General features: G+C 36.4%; 1 protein-coding gene across 3 annotated transcripts in view; it reads right to left on the bottom strand.

The window, feature by feature from the left end:
- Positions 1-7,401: 7,401 nt before the first annotated feature.
- LOC110370996 (lachesin) overlaps positions 7,402-20,448 on the bottom strand; it is a 98,995-nt gene continuing 85,948 nt past the window's right edge. The window contains exons 4-8 of one of the 3 annotated variants that reach the window (XM_064036650.1): positions 14,739-14,867; positions 13,063-13,156; positions 10,967-11,094; positions 10,364-10,532; positions 7,402-9,371 (exon numbers count right to left, since the gene is read on the bottom strand). In XM_064036650.1, coding sequence (XP_063892720.1) covers positions 9,244-9,371; positions 10,364-10,532; positions 10,967-11,094; positions 13,063-13,156; positions 14,739-14,867 — 648 coding nt within the window. In that variant the 3' untranslated portion in view covers positions 7,402-9,243. Of the gene's footprint in view, positions 9,375-10,363; positions 10,533-10,966; positions 11,095-13,062; positions 13,157-14,738; positions 14,868-20,448 lie in introns of all 3 variants that reach the window. The other 2 variants (XM_064036649.1, XM_021327044.3) reach the window with 2 other exon arrangements.

Here is a 20,448-nt window from a genome sequence, read left to right as displayed (position 1 = left end):
ACTTAAATGGACAGTAAACAGTTACTTTAATGCGTAACTTAGCCTAATATCCGCTTAGATGCTGAGTTATCACCAAGCATAGTCTAAGTCTGTTATTATTTTAAAAAACCTTAACATAGCAGAAGTTTTAAGACAGAAACTTAAAACAGTTTAATTCCAAATATTCCGATGTTCAAATCTCTTAGCAAAACGGCAGAAAAGAGCGAACTTAATTCGACGAAATAAGTGGAAAGTTGGACAAAAAAAACATTGTGGAAAATGGAATGTTATAAAAAGCATGAAAAATCGTCGTTGTGCCTATAAGCGGGCCGATCAGAGAATTTTAAAGACTAACAACTTACCGGCGTCGGATGGTATCGGTTCATGTTATTACTTTGACCTCGAATCGTTTGCTTACTATGTAGGCACAACGGGTATTGTGGCCTTTTTTTTTTATCGACGTAAAATCATCAAATGACCCCTCCCGCTGTGGGTTAGCAGCGGTGAGGAGTCGACTCTTACTGACTAAAATCGTCGTGTTCCGTCATAGGCCTTTTATGTACCAGGGCCGCGGTATCTCTTTCGAACAACCCGCAGCCCCGGCAGGCCTTGGCCCTGCTGGGCCCCGCTGGGGTTGCTGACGTCTCTTTGAGGAGCGCGTGGAACAACGCGCGCCGTCGACACGGGTCTGTCGTCTAGGAAGACAGAGGGACGATGAGCCACCCGAACTCACCGCCCACAGACCCACGCCTACGGTGGCCGGGAGTCATCTCGCGACACCCGGCGCCCATGGTGTCTACCTGGTCCAGCGCGGCGGCCGGGATGAGAGGTGCGAACTCTCTGGCGTTCCGCCTCCTCCTTCTCGAGCATGACCGCTTCGCAGAAGGAGGCGACGGCATCCCATTCCCTCTCGCCCCGGACCATGGCCTGAACCAGGGCCGGACGCGAGAGGTCGCCGCCGCCCAAAGCCTCGACGAGGACCCGGCGGTGCCCTTCCCATGCGGGCACACCTGGACTGTGTGGTCCACCGTGTCCTCGGGGCTGTCCGCACAATGGTGACACCGGGCGCCTCCTCACGACCGATGCGGTGCAGGTACCTCCCGAAACAACCGTGTCCGGTGAGGACCTGCGTCATGCGGTACGTGAGGGCGCCGTGACTCCTCCCGAGCCACTCCTCAAAGGGGACTTACCGCCACGATGGTGGCGTGCCCTGCACTGGGTTGCGATAGTCGCTCCCTCCAGGCCACCATGAGATCGCGCCGGAGCTCCGCCCGCTGCGCGACAACTTGCCGCGGCAACGGGGTTTCTCCCCGGCGCTGAGCCTCCTCGCGCCAGTCGTACAGGCGCAAGAAGACCCTCGCCTCCAGATCCCACGGTGGCAGTCCAGCGAGTAGGCCAGCTGCTTCGCGGGAGATCGTGCGGTACCCCCGGATTAGCCTAATGGCTATCACCCTTTGGGGCACGTTCAGGTAGTGCACAGCCCGCGGCCGTGCCGAACGTGCCCATACCGGGGCCCCGTAAAGGGCCATGGACCGCATGACCCCCGCGTAGAGTTTACGGCAGGGGGCGTTTGGGCCTCCCAGGTTGGGCAGGAGCCGCTTGAATGCAGCACCTGCCTTCTCCAGTTTGGGGCCCAAACGTCGGAAGTGCTCGACGAAGCTCCACCGGCCGTCGAGGACGAGTCCCAGGTACTTCATCGGGGTATTGTGGCCTTAGGGAAGATTTTTATACAAGATTGAAAATATAGGTATTTTTGGTTTAATTTACAAGTTCAGACAACAGTTAGCTCATTCAATTTAAAATTTAACTGTAAATGAAACACGAAAGACATAGACATATATTGAGGAAACCTGTATTTTTACATCTGAAATTGCTAATCTGACTAGTGCAAGCTTGGTGATCAACGCTTATTAGCTCTCTGATTGAGAAGAAGCCCTGAAGTGGGACAATAAAAAACGCTGCTGTTGATGATGATGTCCAAATAAATCGTTTACCATTTCAGATATCATAATTTATAACATGGTTATAAAGTTCAGAAGCATATATTTTTTTTTGGTTTTAAAAAGGCTTCATACACAAAATAATAACTATACTCAGTGTGCCCCAGAGCGAAAGGCCTACTATAGCAAGTCACGCGGTCCAATTTAGTGAAACGCCGCTACTGGGCCCAAAGAATCGAGCCGAGCGAACCAGTAGGTCATTACATCGGACGAACTCAAAATTTTGCACTGATCATAAAATTGTATGAGCGTTTTAGACGAAAATATAAACGGTTTACGTTGTAAGAGCATGTTTGTTAAATAATGTTTGTAGGTAAGAAGTATTTGTAACCTACGACGGCAGAAGAAAAAGCTTTGACTTTGTGAGACATTATAATGAACGTTACACGTTTATTTTCTTTCAATGTATGTATAATATCGTACACCTTTGTATACAGGGGCAAAACAACTTCCACGTATGGTCACTGTATTAATGATAGATTTTCATCACACAAATTAGGGACTTACAATTAAGTGTGAATTTTCACCACCAAAACAGCATAATTCCGAGAAATCGTTACATCCATAATAATCGATGTTCAAAGGAAATTAATAGTGCTTACTCAGAGGTGGAGCGTCGCCAACTAAACGTATGAGTACGTTTCGAGTTTCAAACGGTGTTACAGGTAACCAATTACGTAGTACGCCAATTGGACTCGATTATCGACACTTTTCATCGATAAATGCTATGAATTTATTCGCAACTCTATTACGTTAGTTTTTGATTAATACAGTTGGATGGAAGTTTTCGTGCAATTTTTAGGTAGAAGTAAAAAATATGTGTAACGAATACATTTTTAACGACTTCTAGATATAGAGAGCATGGCAGATTTATTCCCGGTGTATACAAGAGAATAAAAAATCGGGAAATTGAAAACCTTTCAATTACTTTACTACCCATATTTTCCATGAAATAGTCAGGCTTTTAGCTTAACACAATTAATTGATTTCAAATACTTTTTTAAGACATGAGTTTGTACAACCTACCTATAAGATTAGATAGATTGAGAATAAACAACCAATCAAAATACGAATACTTTGAAAAACGAGTAAACACAAGTTGTACGGATTTTTATTTCATTTCACTGGCATGAAATAATACGGGCAATAGTTATTAAGTTGTTGGTGCAACCCCGTGCACCCGGGGGTATCGTTACACTCCAGTTTACAAACTACGGGGATAGGGGATAGATAACTCATGGAGCATCGGGACTACTTTCAACATGTTCGATTATGTTGTAGTTTTGGTGTGAAGTAACTTGTTTGAGAAATTATTTTGTCAAGTTTCGATTTTACTGATTATTTTGGCAATGTATTGGTGGGATGTGGATTGGTGGGAGGTCTCAAAAGATCGAGAGTTGTGGAGGCAAAATAGGGAGACCTTTGCCCAGTGTGGGACAACACGGGCTAAGAAAAAAAAAACTTGCATCTACTTTAGTCTTACTGGTGTCCATCTCGATTTCGTCTGCGTCGATATTACTGTGGTTTTCGAGAAAACTGTGATGTATGTTAATATTTATGCTATGTGGGTAGTGAGTATTTTGTTAGTTATAAGATTGTCACCACCACCAAACTAGTCTGCCAATACACGCTGTGCTATCGAGACGTACGTTGTTTTATTCCGCTCCTAGCTGACGATTGACCTGCATCGATATATGCTTCAAAAACTACATTATTTGCGACAATTAATAAGTAAAACGGAAGTCACGGTAAATTTTGACGTATTTACAATAGAAAATAAACAAAGGAAACTGTAACTAGAGCATTCAAATGCTCATCGTTAAGTTATACCAAATTACTTTACAAAACTGAACAAAGTTATTATACTGTTAGTGTATATAAATGTTTATTTAATTGTGTCTTCACTATTTATTACGGGAGCAAGTTAAATGGTGAATTCATGACGGTTGCAAATCACCTGTACTAGTTTGAATCGTAACTCCACTGTGATTTGTTTATAATTTAGACTTTATTTGCACTTCAATAAGGTTTATTTTGAATTACACAGCGATGGGTAACGATCTGTTTTTTTTTTGTTTCGAGTATAGAATCTCAATAGATGACATAATTATGAGAGTAAAGGTCGTGGCACACATGAACGGCATGGCGCAACTGCAGCATGGATCTTATTAAGTAGCTGCAAGCCAGCTGTCACTCGCCACGTCTTCTGCTTACTATATTGGCGTCATAAAATGTTTTATATGAGATACGATTCAAGGGTTTGATTCAAGTGACAAGTAAAGCGCCGTTCATATGTGCCATGACCTTTAGAATGGATATGCTGAGAAACATATAATTAAGAAATAAATAATTTATGTTTCGAATAACAAAGGCAACCTCAAGTCAGATTGCAATTAGCCAATTACAAGACTGAATTACCAAGCTGATTTTCTAATCATTGTTATTAATATTAACATATTGATATTATAATTATAAAGGGATATTGAATGTCTAGTATTTATTTTTCTTTCAATATAGCAATAGAAAAATAAAAACATTTATTCGATTTTATGATTACACTTTCTTGGAATAATAAAAGTGTAACTAATGCAAAAATATGCAATAACATATTATTTCTTTCATAATTTTATTATATTTATTATTCTTTAATTACATTTAAAGTTGCACATAATTACATACAGACGGTACAGGATAATGTTTTAAATTTTGAAGGTAAATTGATGTTACATAACCATGAAATTTAGAACAACCCAACTTTTTGCAAGGTCACCTTACCTAGCGTGACTTTTCTCCGATATTTCACTTTTCCTTGAAAAACGTCAGTCTTTATTATTTTATTCGTACTAAACAAAGGACCAATTCACATGTCATCCTTCTTGGAATAAGGTATTAGTGAACAAAACTATAAACTTCTTAAGTGTGTGCCGACCCTTATGATTGACTGTCGATTCACTGGGGTGATTGAACAAATCTATCGTTTAGGGAAAATTCATCTATAAATATTAGGCAGTTTGTATAGTGTGTTCTCTATAATAAGTCCCTTAAATAACAAAATTTTCATGGAAATCAATATTCTTGGAATCTAAGATTATTTTCTCCTCTCTTCCTTGGTACTTACATAGGTATATTATTTTCCCTTGAAGTATATTTTTACTTTCAATTGAGACTTTTGGCTGTCCTAGTAGTCTTTACTAGTCCAAGGAGATATTTTATAGATACCAATCTAATTAATTGAAACTCTCCAGATAAAGAGTTGGTCGGATTCGATTTGCGTTTTTTTACCGAAAGTTAGACTTTATTGGAGTATTGAACTCCAACAAAGGATAATTAAAAACCGGCCAAGTGCGAGTCGGACTCGTGCACGAAGGGTTCCGTAAATTACAGTTAAATCAACCTATCTCAAAAACTATAAGAGATACTTTGATCAAACCAAAAATCGTTGAAAGAGTTAATTAGCATGCATCACCTCTATTTTTTTTAGAATTTTATACCCCGTAGTTATAAAAATAGAGGGGGGGGGACATACTTTTTACGACTTTGAGAGCTGATATCTCAAAAACCGTTCACTTTAAGAAAAATGTTTTTTAGAAAACTTTATATCATTTTAAAAGACCTTTCCATTGATACCCCACACGGGTATGTACATCGAAAAAAAAAAATTCATCCCTCAGTTACATGTATGGGGGGCCCCACCCCCAATTCTTTTTTTTACTATTTAGTGTCATATTTTTGTAGCGGTTCATACAACACATATTCCCATCAAATTTCATCACTGTAGTACTTATAGTTTCCGAGTAAATCGGCTGTGACAGACGGACAGACGGACAGACGGACAGACGGACAGACGGACATGACGAAACTATAAGGGTTCCGTTTTTGCCATTTTGGCTACGGAACCCTAAAAAATGAAACTTTATTTGTAAAGCCCTTTTTCTATCCTTATATTTGATATAGCGTATAACTTGATACCTAATGGTTAGACCACTTAGCAGGTTTCTGTCTCCTTCACCTTATTTAGATTATAAGTATTTGAAGCCTGAGTAGAATTGAGGGTGATTTCAAACAACAGCTTTTGTATCTAGGGTTTTTTTGTGAGTAACAAGTAATACCTAATGTACCTACTATTTCTTATATGATTATATTTAATACTCAGTCATCTTTGAAACATAGGCGTCTTCTTACATATGTTGTAGGCACTTTCCATTTTCACCCTTGCTTAAACCAATTAGTCATATGTTTTTGTAACTGATTTCATTACCATTTTGAATAAAGAATATCTTTCTATTTTTCTATAACACAGTCATAGCATTCATTTGTTTTTTTTTTCTTCAGTATAGAGCTGTGTTAAATTAGAATAAAAGATTTATATCAACGATAATGAAGTGGTTAGGTTGTAGACTCCCTAAATTGGTATGTGGTGGACTCTCCTCAAACAAATTGGTTAGAAAGGGCTATTTTACTTTAACAATTAAATTAGCTAGCTTTAGTTCAGTGAATTTCTAATGAATCTTTTATATTTAGCGTAAATTGAAATAGTGTATCCACAAAGTTCTTTACAATACAATGGTTCTTTTAGACTTGTATTATTTTGGTATTCGTTCTAGTGTGGGTGCGTGATATTCACTAAGTAATTTTAGTTTCATTCTCCATTCAGAAATATTCTTAAAATAGAATAAAATAACCTTACAGAACAAAAGAATTACCAAAGTAAACTTGCCAAATTCAGCGCAATGAAAAAGTGCTTTGTAACACTAGGTACTCAAAAATTCCTCGTCAAAATGAGTCATTGTAGCGAAATGAAAAGATAAAAAAATCTAATTTTCAGAACTGTACGCGATGTAGCATGTAAAGTCTTTAAGAATTAGGGAAGACATCTTTCATCTTTGTTCGGAACGATTAGGTATTCATAAGATCGCTCGGCCGACTGGTGTATCCCTCCGAACATTTTTTACCCATGATTTATTTTTGTATGTAAACAAAAAGTTTTACTGCTGAGAAGTAATATGAATCTATAATGCGAAGCTTCCAAGGTTTTACTCTCAAAAATTACTTTGTATGTTTTAGGATTATGGAAACTTTAACGGGAAAAGTTGATAATCACCAAACAGGGTCATGTTGTATTGTTTACTGGTTTGGGATTTTGTAAGTACTTCGTATATTTTTACGTTTACTGAATGAAAAACTTTTTATTAGGGCTTGTTAGGATTGGCTGTGTTATGTGAAATTACTCTTGATGCCGACTGGTGTTGTGTTAAAAGGTGAATTATTTCAATTAGTTTATGCTAAATTTGAAGCTTCTGAGATGTGTTTTTCGAATAGTTAAATTGTATTCGATAGAGATTTTCTTACCTTCTTAGCCGAATTAAAATAGGAGAATTCACCAAAGGAAAGACAAATATTTTTTTAAAACTTTATTGTTTCTTTATAATGTTTATTACACATGTAATTATATTATGCGGAGCACCGCACCGTCAGGTATCATAATACATACAACAAGTTTTATTTAATACTATTGTTACTTGTATACAATAATAAACTTTTGACATAATAATAACTGGTTATAATTATCGAGATCTGTCAATATCCTAAATTCAAGAAAAAACATTTTTTCAAATCGTTTTCCGTTATTTTACATCGAGATTTAGCGGAGGTAAATCTGGACAGCGTATGTACAGTTCGTGAAAATGAAATATATATTTTAACGACAGTTTCTGTCAAGAAAGCACTTCGATATTTTCACAATTTTTAAGTAACGAGTCTTAAAAAATAAGGGGACGGGGGTCAAGACTACTTAGGTGTTTATACAATTTCCACAAAACAAAAATAAGTTATTTACTCAATAAGCAACAAAATGTACACAAGATGAAACTTTACGTATTTTGTTTCGTTATTTAATTTTTATTTATAGAAATATATCGGTCACAGGAAGAATATTAAAGTACACAAACAATTATCGATTTCAAATCAGAATTGTTTTCTAACTATGTAAAATATTTTCTTCTAGTTTACGCTTATATCTATCTACTCTATTATTTTATAGTGTATTTATTATACAGTATTATCCTACTTTTTCAAATGGGTCTTATTATAAGTATGGTGAAACTAAAAATTTGGTTTTATTCGATATGCAGTAATAATTTTCTATCATCACGATGTAGTTAATAATGTAATAAATATTGTAAATAATGTAGAGAGTTCATATATTGTTGGTAGGTTCTATTATTTCAATACTATATTAAGACCCCTTTGCAAAATATATCTTAAAAATACTATTTACAACATCGTTTAGATTCACAAAATTTACTAAAATCTTACTTACAATTTACAATCACTTAATACAATTTATACAATGATACCTTGTACTCGTTACCGATACTTCATAGAGGCTAAAACATATCGATTAATTTTTCTTTGACCATGACAGGTGGAAATTAGGCCAAAGCGAGTTGGTGAAAAGCTAGCAGGTGTCTAAGTTAATTCCAGTTAGTAACACACCTACTTTCTTACATAGTAGGTCAAAATAGAGGTGAAACAATAATCGTGGGAGTATCACTAACAGAAACAGGTGAAAAGTGTACCTAAATATTTTAAAGATAAATTACAAAGTCGAATATTTTTACATACCTGATAACATGATAGATTTCTTCGTGTATGTCGCCAACCAATCCAAGGTATCATCGTATCGTTAAAGGCTAGATATAGTGATTCGTATAACCTCAACTATTTACATTTTCATTTCTAAACATTTTGTGTTTTAAACGTAGTATTGTCTGCCGTTTATACATTCCTGTCTCCACTATCTTTATGTTCTTTCAATGGATTAATATTTTTCTCATCATTTTCTAATACACATCTATCATAAACAAGAATATTACGTTTGAATCTTATTCGCCAATTAAGGTAATACAAATGATCCGTTACATTCCTGATACAATTAATATTTTACTGGAAGTTTAATCATACAATGACAAGGGTTCTTTATTATGTTGGAAATCAAATCTAATTACCATTAAATAAATTAATACGATTAACACGCTTTATTTTACACTATGTACAACACGGAACAAGCAGGTTCTACTTGCTCTTGGATTTATTTTATATTGTACATAACACAACCCACACTATAAAATAGCAAATTGTTTCAGCCGATTGTATTGACAACTGATTAGTTATAATCCTCATCTTCATTGTGTCGTATTGTCAATATAATGGGTTGATATTGATAAAATTCTTGTATTTACATTAAGTTTAGGATCCGTATATGTCAAGAGAGTGTGAGGAAGAGGCAGGTCGCCAACACGAGGCAATGTGCTGGTGACGTCAGCGCGAATGCCTGCCCCCCTCGCTGCATCGCCGCGGGGTACTCACCTGATAAAGGAAAAATCGAATTTGCTTCTTTGGCAAAAATTAAAACTGTTCTCAACAATATTGGTAGCAACAAAACTAATATAGAAGAGAATCAGAATACAGTGATCTAAAAATACTTTTTTGTTGTTTCATATAAAGGGCAAAGAACACAAGGAAAACAATAATTGAAAACTAATACTATGAACGGAAAATACTTGAATCATTTCCACAACAAAAATGGAAATATTCTATGACGCCTACGCTCTCTATGTTGTTGTTACAAAATAAACTAGTCAATAATAAATCATAATTATAGAATCATGTGTAATTGATACAAAAATTAACGGTCACAGTGAAAGAAACCCGTATTACTTAACTACTTCGAATGACTCACAATCACGGTTGTTCGTGATAGTTCTTTTTCAATTCGAGCCAGTGATAAATGATACACTACATGAAAACACCTTATTACTTCGCATTTTTACCCATTGTTCCAAGCCACGAACGTAACATTAAAAAGAAACATAAAATTCCGTTGATTCATTGCTTTAATGATAATAGTCTTTAGCCTTAATTTTTTATTCGAAGCGAGATTTAAAAATGTATTTTCTTTCCTTTATCTTAGGAAGGTCGTTTATCAAGTAGATTGGGTTGCTTCTTACGAATCGCCGTCAAGATTTGGGATTTTTCTAAATTATGAATTTAGCAGATTCTCTCGATAAAGGGATTCATTAATGTCGACGTATTGCTTTGTAAAATGTCGATGTAATTAGGCTGATGTTGGAAAGTTAAATATTCTGTTTACTGCTTTGATGAAGTCGCGTAACTTTTAATTATTAATTGCGTTAGACGTGATGACTTATTCACTAATTTTATTTGTCAGACGATAAAATGAATGTGTATCATTATTCCTTGAACTAAAATCCTATTTAGGTATTATTAATATTTACCAAAATTGCCTTCTTTTAATGAAATAAAGTTAAATAAAAAAACAAAAGATTAAGAAATCAAAATCCGAAGTTGCCATTTCAACTCACCATTGAGCACGTGAACTACAATGCTCTTCGACTGCGCGTTGCTCGGGTTACACTGGTAGGTCCCGGAGTCCGAGGGTCGAGCCTGCTGGATGAGCAGGAACGAGGTCGTCGTCTCCCCCTTCTCAGTCACCACCGACACCCCCCCTCTCGGAGAGTCGTAGCTTATAATCTGCACACATTTTATTCACTCCATGTTTATGCTAATACGATTGAAGCTATTCTCAAGATTGGATACATTTTCCTGTTTTTCATGATACAAACTTGGATTGGATGAATTATGGAAATTTTTATTATGTTGTCTGACATGGACAATTATGGCTTAGTTGCTGGAATCGCTATAAATAGACTGTTGTTTAGACATGAATTGCTATTCTAATTTTGTTTTACTGATGAACGAACTTGAGTGTAAAGGCAAGCTTAACAATAAAACTTTCAAATTATGGAACTAATTTTAAATTAATTGGGAATGTCTTTTCAATTTTGCGTAGTCAAGCGTGGGTGTCATTATTTTTCAAGGTTCAGGTGGTACCTGTTTCCAATTGAACAGTCAGGGCAATTCATCAACGTCTACTATTATTTTTAGAATGTATTTTTAGTTCTTACCGCATCATTGTGATTCCAAAATATGTAAGCTGGTGGTTCTGGTGAGTATAGAACCACACATGTGAGGTTGATGGTGCTACCTCTGTCGATGTAGAGGTCTGGGCCTCCAATTATCTCCGTTGTTGGCTCTGTAACAAAATGAATATCAGAACTTGTTTCTTCTAAATTGTATATTCTAGTACTCTGATTTTTGTCATGTATATGGTGGAGATCTTAAGGAGTCACAGAGAATATCAGATAAGTGAAAAATTGCTGTTTTCTTAATGCTGTTTTCCAAGGTCTTCCATTAAAATTATTAACCTGAATCCACAATATATGGTTTTGAAAAAGTCACTTTCACAATTTTTTTTTTTTCATTTTTTTTCCTTTGTATTAAATTAGCCAAAATATAATCGTGCCCATCAAATAAAACATTCCTCACTCAGGAAAGGTCGTCACTATGTTTTGTTTTTCTTAGCCCCATAAGTTGCGTGCGTGCCCATAATACGTCGCACTTAATTAACCAAGTTGGCCAAACACGAGAAACATAAACATTTTGTACTAAGTTCAGTAACTTTCTGACGCAAACGCTTACTCACAGAAAACGTAAACAGCTATGATAAGCGGTAAATTAAAAGTTCATATGCTGGTATTTGTTTAGGTACCTAACTTGAATGTGATGTTATTTCAAGCGGTTGCCAGGTTATGGAATGTAATAGATAAGAAGGTTGTATTTCATCGACACGTGTATTACTTGACACTATTAATTATAAATAGTTATTTACACTTACCAACTTTCCTAGTAATGTTATATATGTGAAACTATCTGGCTTTCATGCCAAAACTTCTGAACTTATTTTAATGGTATGGTATACAGATAGGTAGGGTAGATACAAAATGCCAATGAAGAACGTAGACTACTGTTTATCCGAGTGTGGAAAGTAGTTCCTTTGAGATGTGGGTGAATCCGTAACAAGGAACAAGCTTACAAGCTCTATTGGACCTTATTTGGCTTTGACTCTAAGAAGAGTCTTTGAGTGAATGTTTACCTATTGTAATGATTTAATTACACAACTAAAATAAATATGTTAACGAGACTATTTTTCGAGATTTTCATAGCTGTAAGGTATTAGGTTTCCAGAAACTTCACTAAATAACTAGTATCTATTATAAGGCTTTCATAAAGTATTCAGTTTCAAAACTTAGGTTCCAATTAGCTTTTCTATGGAAATTGATAACGATGTTTCTTCAATAAACACGGTGTCGTTGATCATTAATTTTGGGCTTGTTCCACTGTTTGTTGACTGACAATAGTTGACGATCACTAAATACGGGTAGTCAACACAATTATGACAAAACCTATTACGAACAAATTATTAGTAACCGGCTCAAAGGACTGTTTCGCCGAACACATCGAATTTACAGAACTAATTAAAGCATTTTACGACTACAAGACAAACTAAAAACGTGTTTCGAATTACGAACGAGGAATTTATCGAAATTCAAATTCCGAGGAATTAATTTTGAGGTTTTCGAAGTTGTATTAATTTAAAAAGTTCACTGATACCGACTTACGATGGCTTGTAATACGAGGTTGTGGCTTGCCGTTGATACTCAAAGGGAAAGTCTTTAATTATCCGATCAAAAGATGGTACGGCTTACATAGGATTTGTTAATTATCCAATTAACACAAAATTGCTTTAAGAACAAGAGGAATTTTAAATAGGAAAATATTACTTGAAGAACTCTCAAATTAAATTATAAACTAAAGCCGATATAACCTTCATAAGATAAACTCTAAATATATTTTCAAAACCATATTCCTATGTCTGTCTACATTAATTTGTAGTAATAGAAGTATTCAATGAACCAAAACCATTAAACCATACCTACCCAAAATGTTTCCTAAAACGCATCAATTATTGACAATAAAAAAAATAACATAACTATACTAACATATGTATACATATATATAGTTTCTATGTTACCTATGACTATGCGTGGAATGATCTTGAAATGGCATGTGTTAAGAGAACACATAGATAGGGATGAATGTACGGAGTAATCTCAACATCGCATACCAGGACAACATAAGAATCTAATAAGTATCGACTTACCAACAACGTTGAGGTGTATAAAATGACTCATATGCGGAGTCGTGGATATTTGACACTCGTAAATCCCCGAATCTCTGTGCTGCGGATACTTGATCTAGAACAAAAATAAAGTATTAAGCCAAAGCTCAGACCATCGTTTTATTCAGCCAACGAGATAGAAAATAATAATGCAATGTGTAAGACAATTTTCTGGTCTGGTGAGCGAAAGAAGAATGTACGTACTTGTAAAAATTTTAGTTGTTTTTAAAGATTTTATGATGCGTTCATTTTCATTCAGAGTTTTATGTTTTAGCTACTTCAATTTCCATGTGTCTGCAGATTTCATGAAACATCAGCATTTTTTTTTCAATCTTAACCTGTTTTTATGGTTATTATTTTTTGTGAAAAGGTAATCGGTTATTCGATCAGAATTTCAACAACATAATAAACTTCATGAATACAAAATAACTGAAATCTGAAGGACGAAAACATTTCGGAGATACTTAATATAACGGCCATGCCATTAAACGGATTTACTTAAATAAATTCACGGTACAAAACATTACAGGGTACCAGAATCATTTTAATTTTCTAGCGAATATCTTAGGACTTGGAAATATAAAGGACTTACTACAGTAACATTATCCTCTGAAGTAAACGTTCCAGTGATTTCAAGTACAATTAATGTAATTTGAGTACGGGTTTATTTGAATTGTAATGGTATAACATCTTTACGTTAATGTTGCTTGAATATTTACATAGACCCCTTTTGATAACGTCTGTGTTTAAACGTGTGAATTTAAATAAGTACGTTTCAGTTGCTATGGTCAATGTTTTTGTTTGTATAAAGGGTTCTGTGCAATGGCTAATTGAGAGACTTGGTCTTGTTATTTTAATAAGTTTTATCCTCTAAGTCAATCCTTCCATGGAGGAAGGATTGATTATTCACATAACTCATCTTTAGCATTCTACCATTCAAAGTCAAAGTCAATTATATCGAGTCTTTTTGAAAGTCTGGTCATGAAATAATATGACAGGATTTATACACAACAAAACACTCTTCCTTTTATATTGTTTTGTAGAATCATGGTCCAAAACTGTATTTATCTCTATTAAAACTCTTAAAGTGTCTCGTTTGGTGATTGTATGGTTTGAAGAAAGGCTATCGGAAAGGCTTTTTATCTCGTGGCAAGTAGCCAAAACATAGATTAAGATCTTAAGTGGAAGCTTGAACATGTAGCAGAGTTTATCCCTAAACCGTATAGGCTTAGGTTTATATGGTTATGTAACCGAATATATGTCATCGGTGGTGCCAAAACACACTTAAAACAAGGTGTTTTGTCCTTCGTGTTAATGCTAGCATTCTTGTTTCACAGTTCAAGAATAGCTTAAAACCTATTGTTAAAGATACCTATCTGAAAAGCGCGATTAATTTAGGAAACTCCCACCAACGTGATATAAGTACATAGTAAGTTGGAGGTCAGTGTCACACAATCACAATAGAAATACAATGTAGAATGTTACTGTAAAAGTTCAAACTTAACTAATAATGGAAAGAGTCTGAAACGAAATCTATTTTTGGGTAATTATAAAATAAACGCGAACTTGATTGCTCTAAAATCCAAATGGTTGAGACCCTTTACCATTTTATTAATTTCATTTATTTAAATTATCTAGACAAAAAATATAATAATTACCTGTAAAGTCCAGTCCTCGGAGTGTGGTAAGTGAATGGCTCTAAACCTCTGATCGCTGGTGTAGGTGTACCGTCCAACTGTCAGCAGATGGATGTCTCTATGCCGTACCCACGATACTTGCATGTTTAACTGTAACAAACACATGATATTAGGAAAAAAACATAATAATACTTACTATAGTACTGAACATAAACTGAAAAATTTAATTTTGTAAACACGTGTATTTTAGAAACCACTGGCCCAATTAGAAACATTATTATATTCAGTGTTACCTGTATATTTATCTTCGTTTTGCTCGCTTACTTACGAAAAAGGTATAATAAAAAACGTAGCATGTTACAATATTATGAGGAATAGAAGCAAGTACAACCAACAGGTTTTTCACAAGGAGTTGATAAGCCTTTTACTATGAATCCGACATAAAACTAAACTCCAAACTGCTATTGAGAAGTTCCATACGTAGGCAACACATACCATTTATACTTGTGTTAAATTCTGGAATATCTACTCAGTATTAAACAGCTCAAACAAAGATCGCCTATAAGAACATTCGAATTGAAAATAAAAACAATCTTTAAACCCATTACAAAGAACGAAACATTATTTTGCACTCAACGCCGAAATAAATGCAAGAAGCCTAACATTAATGCAATCTTGTGGGATCATCTCCAAAATATTCTTGGCAACCGGATACTCTGGCCCTTGATATTTCAGTAGGAAATGAGGGAGTTAACGAAAACTCATTTTCGTTCGGCGAGAAAGAAGTAACCTAGAAAAATCACATTAGCGATACTTTTTATCAGACTGGGAAATGCAGTATTTTAATGGTGGTAAGGCAACGCCGTAAAGCAGAATCGGTTTCAGGTTTGTAGAGTATACCTAAATGTTACTATTCTAAAGTTATAGTTATAATAGCTAAGTATATCTTGAGAAAACTTGGACTTGATAAGTTTGCAATTGCTATGAAAACTGGCTTATATCTTACTAATGGACGATAAAAGGCTGATGATGACTCTATCACCACGATAACCCTAGGAAGTGGTAAGAGGGGGGCGCTTTGGGGGAGAGGGGAGTAATAAGCTAACATTAAATAATTCGGCTTTGACTTCGATAATAATAGAAAATTGTATCATAACATCTTACAGCAACCTACATGAAAACTGATACTACTAGTATTACAGTCAACTTTTCACCCTGAAAACTGGTTTACTCTAACATCTCATAATACAGCCTGGGCTGCAATCGTTAGCATTAGTTGCGGTGCAAAGCTTTGTTCTTATATCGCTGCAACTATCATTAAACCCCTTAATGAAGGTAGATTCTGTTTTTTGTTCACTTAGAAAATGGGTATTTGGTTCTTGTGGATTTCTTGCTAAGAGTATTCAAAGATTGTTTGCTGTAGACCTGAATATTAGGTAAATGTTGTAAATCATTTATTTTTAGTGAAGCCCTAATATGTAACTTTATAGTATTAATCATGGGTCATTGCTTTTCTTGCTTTGTTAGATTTTGTATTAAGAATTTGCTGTAGTAAATAAATAAGTTTATAATAAATACTATTCTTAAAATATTAGTACTTGAAAAGAGGACAGCATAATTAATTTTAATAAGAAAGCACAAGGGCCTGATAAAATAAATGATTATTAAAATAATATCACCTTCTACGAATGTAGGTTAGATTAATATGTAATTAAATAGTAAGTAAGGCCCTGGCCTGGAATACAAAGTGGTCGATGTTAAGTGGCCCTGTGATGTTATTATCGTAAGTTATAACATTAGGTTAGCTAGAAAAGCACAAATACCTTCGCATTTAAACTATATACCTAAGTAAAGTGAAAAGGGTCTATGGCATCAGCTCCGATATTTCACTTAAATTGTTATTTTTACAGTTCAGAGTCGACAAAAATCTTTCAATGATATTATAAAACAGCAAATAATAACCCCATATAAAGAAACGTAAATAAATGAAATGATAATAAATTCGTAAAGGTTACATCTGCTTATACTCCGCGCTTTCAAGCTCGCTGTATTAAAGCATGTTCAATCCTGATACCTGTGGAATATTTTTGTCCCTACTATGAATTCAGGCCTATTATCCAAACCTGCCGTTTGTGGAAATTTTCCAAATTTGGGACTCGCCTACCCACTTCTTCGTAAGAGGTAGGTCAAATTCTCACTAATGGTGGCTTGTCAGCACCGTTCCTTCCACATTTAGGCCAACTCTACACCACGCGCCTTTCTCACGATGTTATCATTTATCCAGTTTTTCTTCACCCTTAATGAATAAAAAAACCTGCTAACTCATCCATAAAGTTATTAAAAACACGGAACCATTTACCTCAAACCAATTACGGTCCGGCACATAAATTCAGAAACGTTGATGGCTTCGCATTTAAAAGTCCATGTGAAAGAAAGAGCTATCTCGTTAGGTAGACTTGTTATTTGTGTGGGATGTGGCGACGGCACCTAATGAGACTTTTATTTATAAAGTTGAGCACAATACAGACTTTAAAGTTTCATTGTGCTATTGTTACGTTTCATTTTAAGCGAGGAGTTTGTGGTACACCGCTATGTAAATTGGACGTTGGTTGTTGAAATAAGGGTAACTCGTTAGTACGCTGTACTCGAGGTTACTCACACATGTGTATTGTTACGAGTGCTCACGGCGAGTGCGTTGGCGTGGCAGTAATGTTTTGAAGTAATTTGACTTTGTTGAAGACTGAGACGGCAATTTTAAGGTACAGATAATTATTTTACGAGTGGAGACTTTTGTGAGTTTTTGATAGGCTTTCTGGTGTATATTTTGGTAAAAGTTATCATTATTTTTCTGTCTGGGCCATGAAATTGTGAATTTTGTATTTTCTCCGCACTTAATTCTAGTAAAATAGAATAATGCTTTACTAGTACTATCTGCCTGATTACTAAGCTATATCTATCTAACTTGCAGTCATTATGCTACCCCTAACTAAGATATTGTCTTACCTATCCAACTATACAAAACCGCAAGCTGGCTACACTGCAGGGCGCCTCAATCAAAGTAATTACCTATACGTCAATCCACGTCACACAATCGCCAACATTGGCCATTTGTACTATGGAGCCAACAATAGGCTAGTTAGTGTCCCAATGTTGGCCAAATACCTTCGAGAACCTTGAAGTATTGATCACGGTTTTAGACCTTTACATGTTTTTTATCTATTCTATTTTTAATTTTAAAGAATTTCACGTACACAGTAAAAGAAATAGAAGGGTAAGTCAGACGCCAAAAAGTCTGACAACTCGTCTTGCCTAAGGGCATTGGGTTGCCCGGGTAACTGGGTTGAGGAGGTTAGATAGGCAGTCGCTCCTTGTAAAACACTGGTACTCAGCTGTATCTGGTTAGACTGGAAACCGACCGCAACATAATTGGGGAAAGGCTAGGCAGAAGAGAGAATTTCATACACACGATCATGCCAAAAAAACCACAAGTTGGAGCTATAGAAAGAGGCTCTATAACTCCCACCAGGGTATTAAACGTCACGATACCAAACATTGGTATACCTCAGCCAAACAATCCAACATATTATGACAAGGAGAATCCCAAAAGATAGAACATATCCATTGCTACAGACATAAATTCAACTAGGCACGTGCAAAACGGAATGTTATCCGCCATTTTTTATCTTGAGCGTCATTTCACCTGAGATATAAACTTAAGAAGGAATCTCGGGACGAACGTGAAACTTGCACTGGTATTGTTGTTTGGCAATTTTGTACCTTCAATTGTTGTATTAGAGTTTTATTTGGGTTGAACTTTGGGTTCTATGGATACGAAGTTATGGTAGTAGTCTTAATTGTATACCTTCATTAACTTCTTCGTTGTGGTTGCCTAGTGGTTCGAGCCCAAGTTCGATAGGTTGTCTGATTATGTTACTAAGTGATCTTGGACATTAACTCTGGAGAAAAATATTGTTGAGGAAACACAAACTTGGAGAAAAAAATGTCTATTATTAAAAAAATGTCCTTTATGAGAAAAGTCTGAGCCTTGCGGTAAGATTACAAACTCGATTTGATTATTTTGATGATCAGTTTCTACAGATGCATCCAAACTCTATGGAATACTCAAATTCGTAATCTATTAGAAATTCCAAATTCAACGTTTGGTATCTAGATGATGGGACCCTGGGAGGCGATGTAGAGACCGTATTTCAGGATTTCATTCATTTAAAACATAAATTTCATTCCATTGGTTTAGAACTAAATTGTACAAAATGTGAATTATTTATTACTGACAGACAAATGACAATATCCAAATTTCAATCATTAGCACCACAGATTAAAATTATAGATAAACAGTCTCTCCGCCTCCTTGGGGCTCCCATCCTAGACCAATCTTTTTCTACATTTATTTCGGAAAAAATTGATAATTTCAACGATATTTCGGAACGCCTACAGAAAATATCAATGCATTCGGCCATCACAATTATTCGACACTGCTGTTTTGGTCCTAAATTTACACATTACCTCCGTTCGTTCTTCTCATCTCTTTAAACATAGCCACCTTTTAGACCCAATTGATAAAATTATCCGCCATACCCTCAGCTCCATTCTCAATGTGGCCCTGGACGACCGAGCCTGGCAACAAGCCACATTGCCCATCCGGATGGCAGGTCTCGGCGTCCGCAAAATTACCAGTATTAGTTTACCGGCATTCATATCCTCGGTTCACGGCACCGAGAAATTAACCAGGAATATTCTTACTCCAACACTAGCTGATTTCGAGGTGCCGTATTTAGCCGAGGCTATGGATGCATGGAAAATTACTTGCCCGAACGAAAATTTACCCAGCAACCCGTCTTCCCAAAGACAGTGGGATGAGCCGCTCTGCAGAGTAACCCGGAATAGTTTGATAGAAACGGCAATTACTCCTGCTGAGCGAGCGCGCCTACTGGCTGTGGGTAGATGGGAGTCGGGGCTTTGGCTTCAGGCACTACCGTCGTCAAACATTGGCACCATGTTTGACGATACAACTTTCCGCCTCGCTACTTGTTTACGTATAGGAGCACCGTGCTGCTCCCATCGCTGCCACTGTGGTGAGGCTGTCACCAGCCTCGGACACCACGGCCTGTCGTGCAGCCGCAGTGCGGGCCGTATTGCGCGGCATGCAAACATAAATGACATTATACGTCGAGCTCTTGTTGCCGTCGGGGTACCAGCTGTATTAGAACCAAACGGCCTGGCACGCGACGACGGTAAGAGACCAGACGGCATGTCGTTATTCCCTTGGAAGATGGGTAGGCCTTTAGTATGGGACGCAACCTGTGTCGATACTCTTGCGCCATCACACCTTCCAAGTTCTGCGTGCTGTGCTGCTGCTGCCGCTGCGGCTGCGGAGAACCTCAAGCGGCGGAAATATAGTGGCCTTGTCGGAAACTATATTTTCGAACCGTTTGGGGTTGAAACCCTCGGGTCGTGGGGTCCGAATGCCCACATTCTATTTAAAGATCTTTCTAGGCGACTGGTTGACGCTTCTCGTGACCAGAAGGCTGGCTATTACCTCAGACAAAGAATCAGCATGGCGATCCAACGAGGTAATGCTGCCAGCCTCTTGGGCACGCTCCCAGTTGACAGCGATGGGGACGAATTGTTTGACGCTTTTTAGTTGTTTGTTTAACTAGGATAGTTTTTGATTTTTATTGTAAATATTAGTATTGTAATTAATAAATAAATT

Source organism: Helicoverpa armigera, chromosome 10, assembly GCF_030705265.1.
Source record: "Helicoverpa armigera isolate CAAS_96S chromosome 10, ASM3070526v1, whole genome shotgun sequence".
NCBI lineage: Eukaryota > Metazoa > Arthropoda > Insecta > Lepidoptera > Noctuidae > Helicoverpa > Helicoverpa armigera.
Note: the sequence above shows the minus strand (reverse complement) of the source record. Positions and strands in the feature narration are given on the sequence as shown.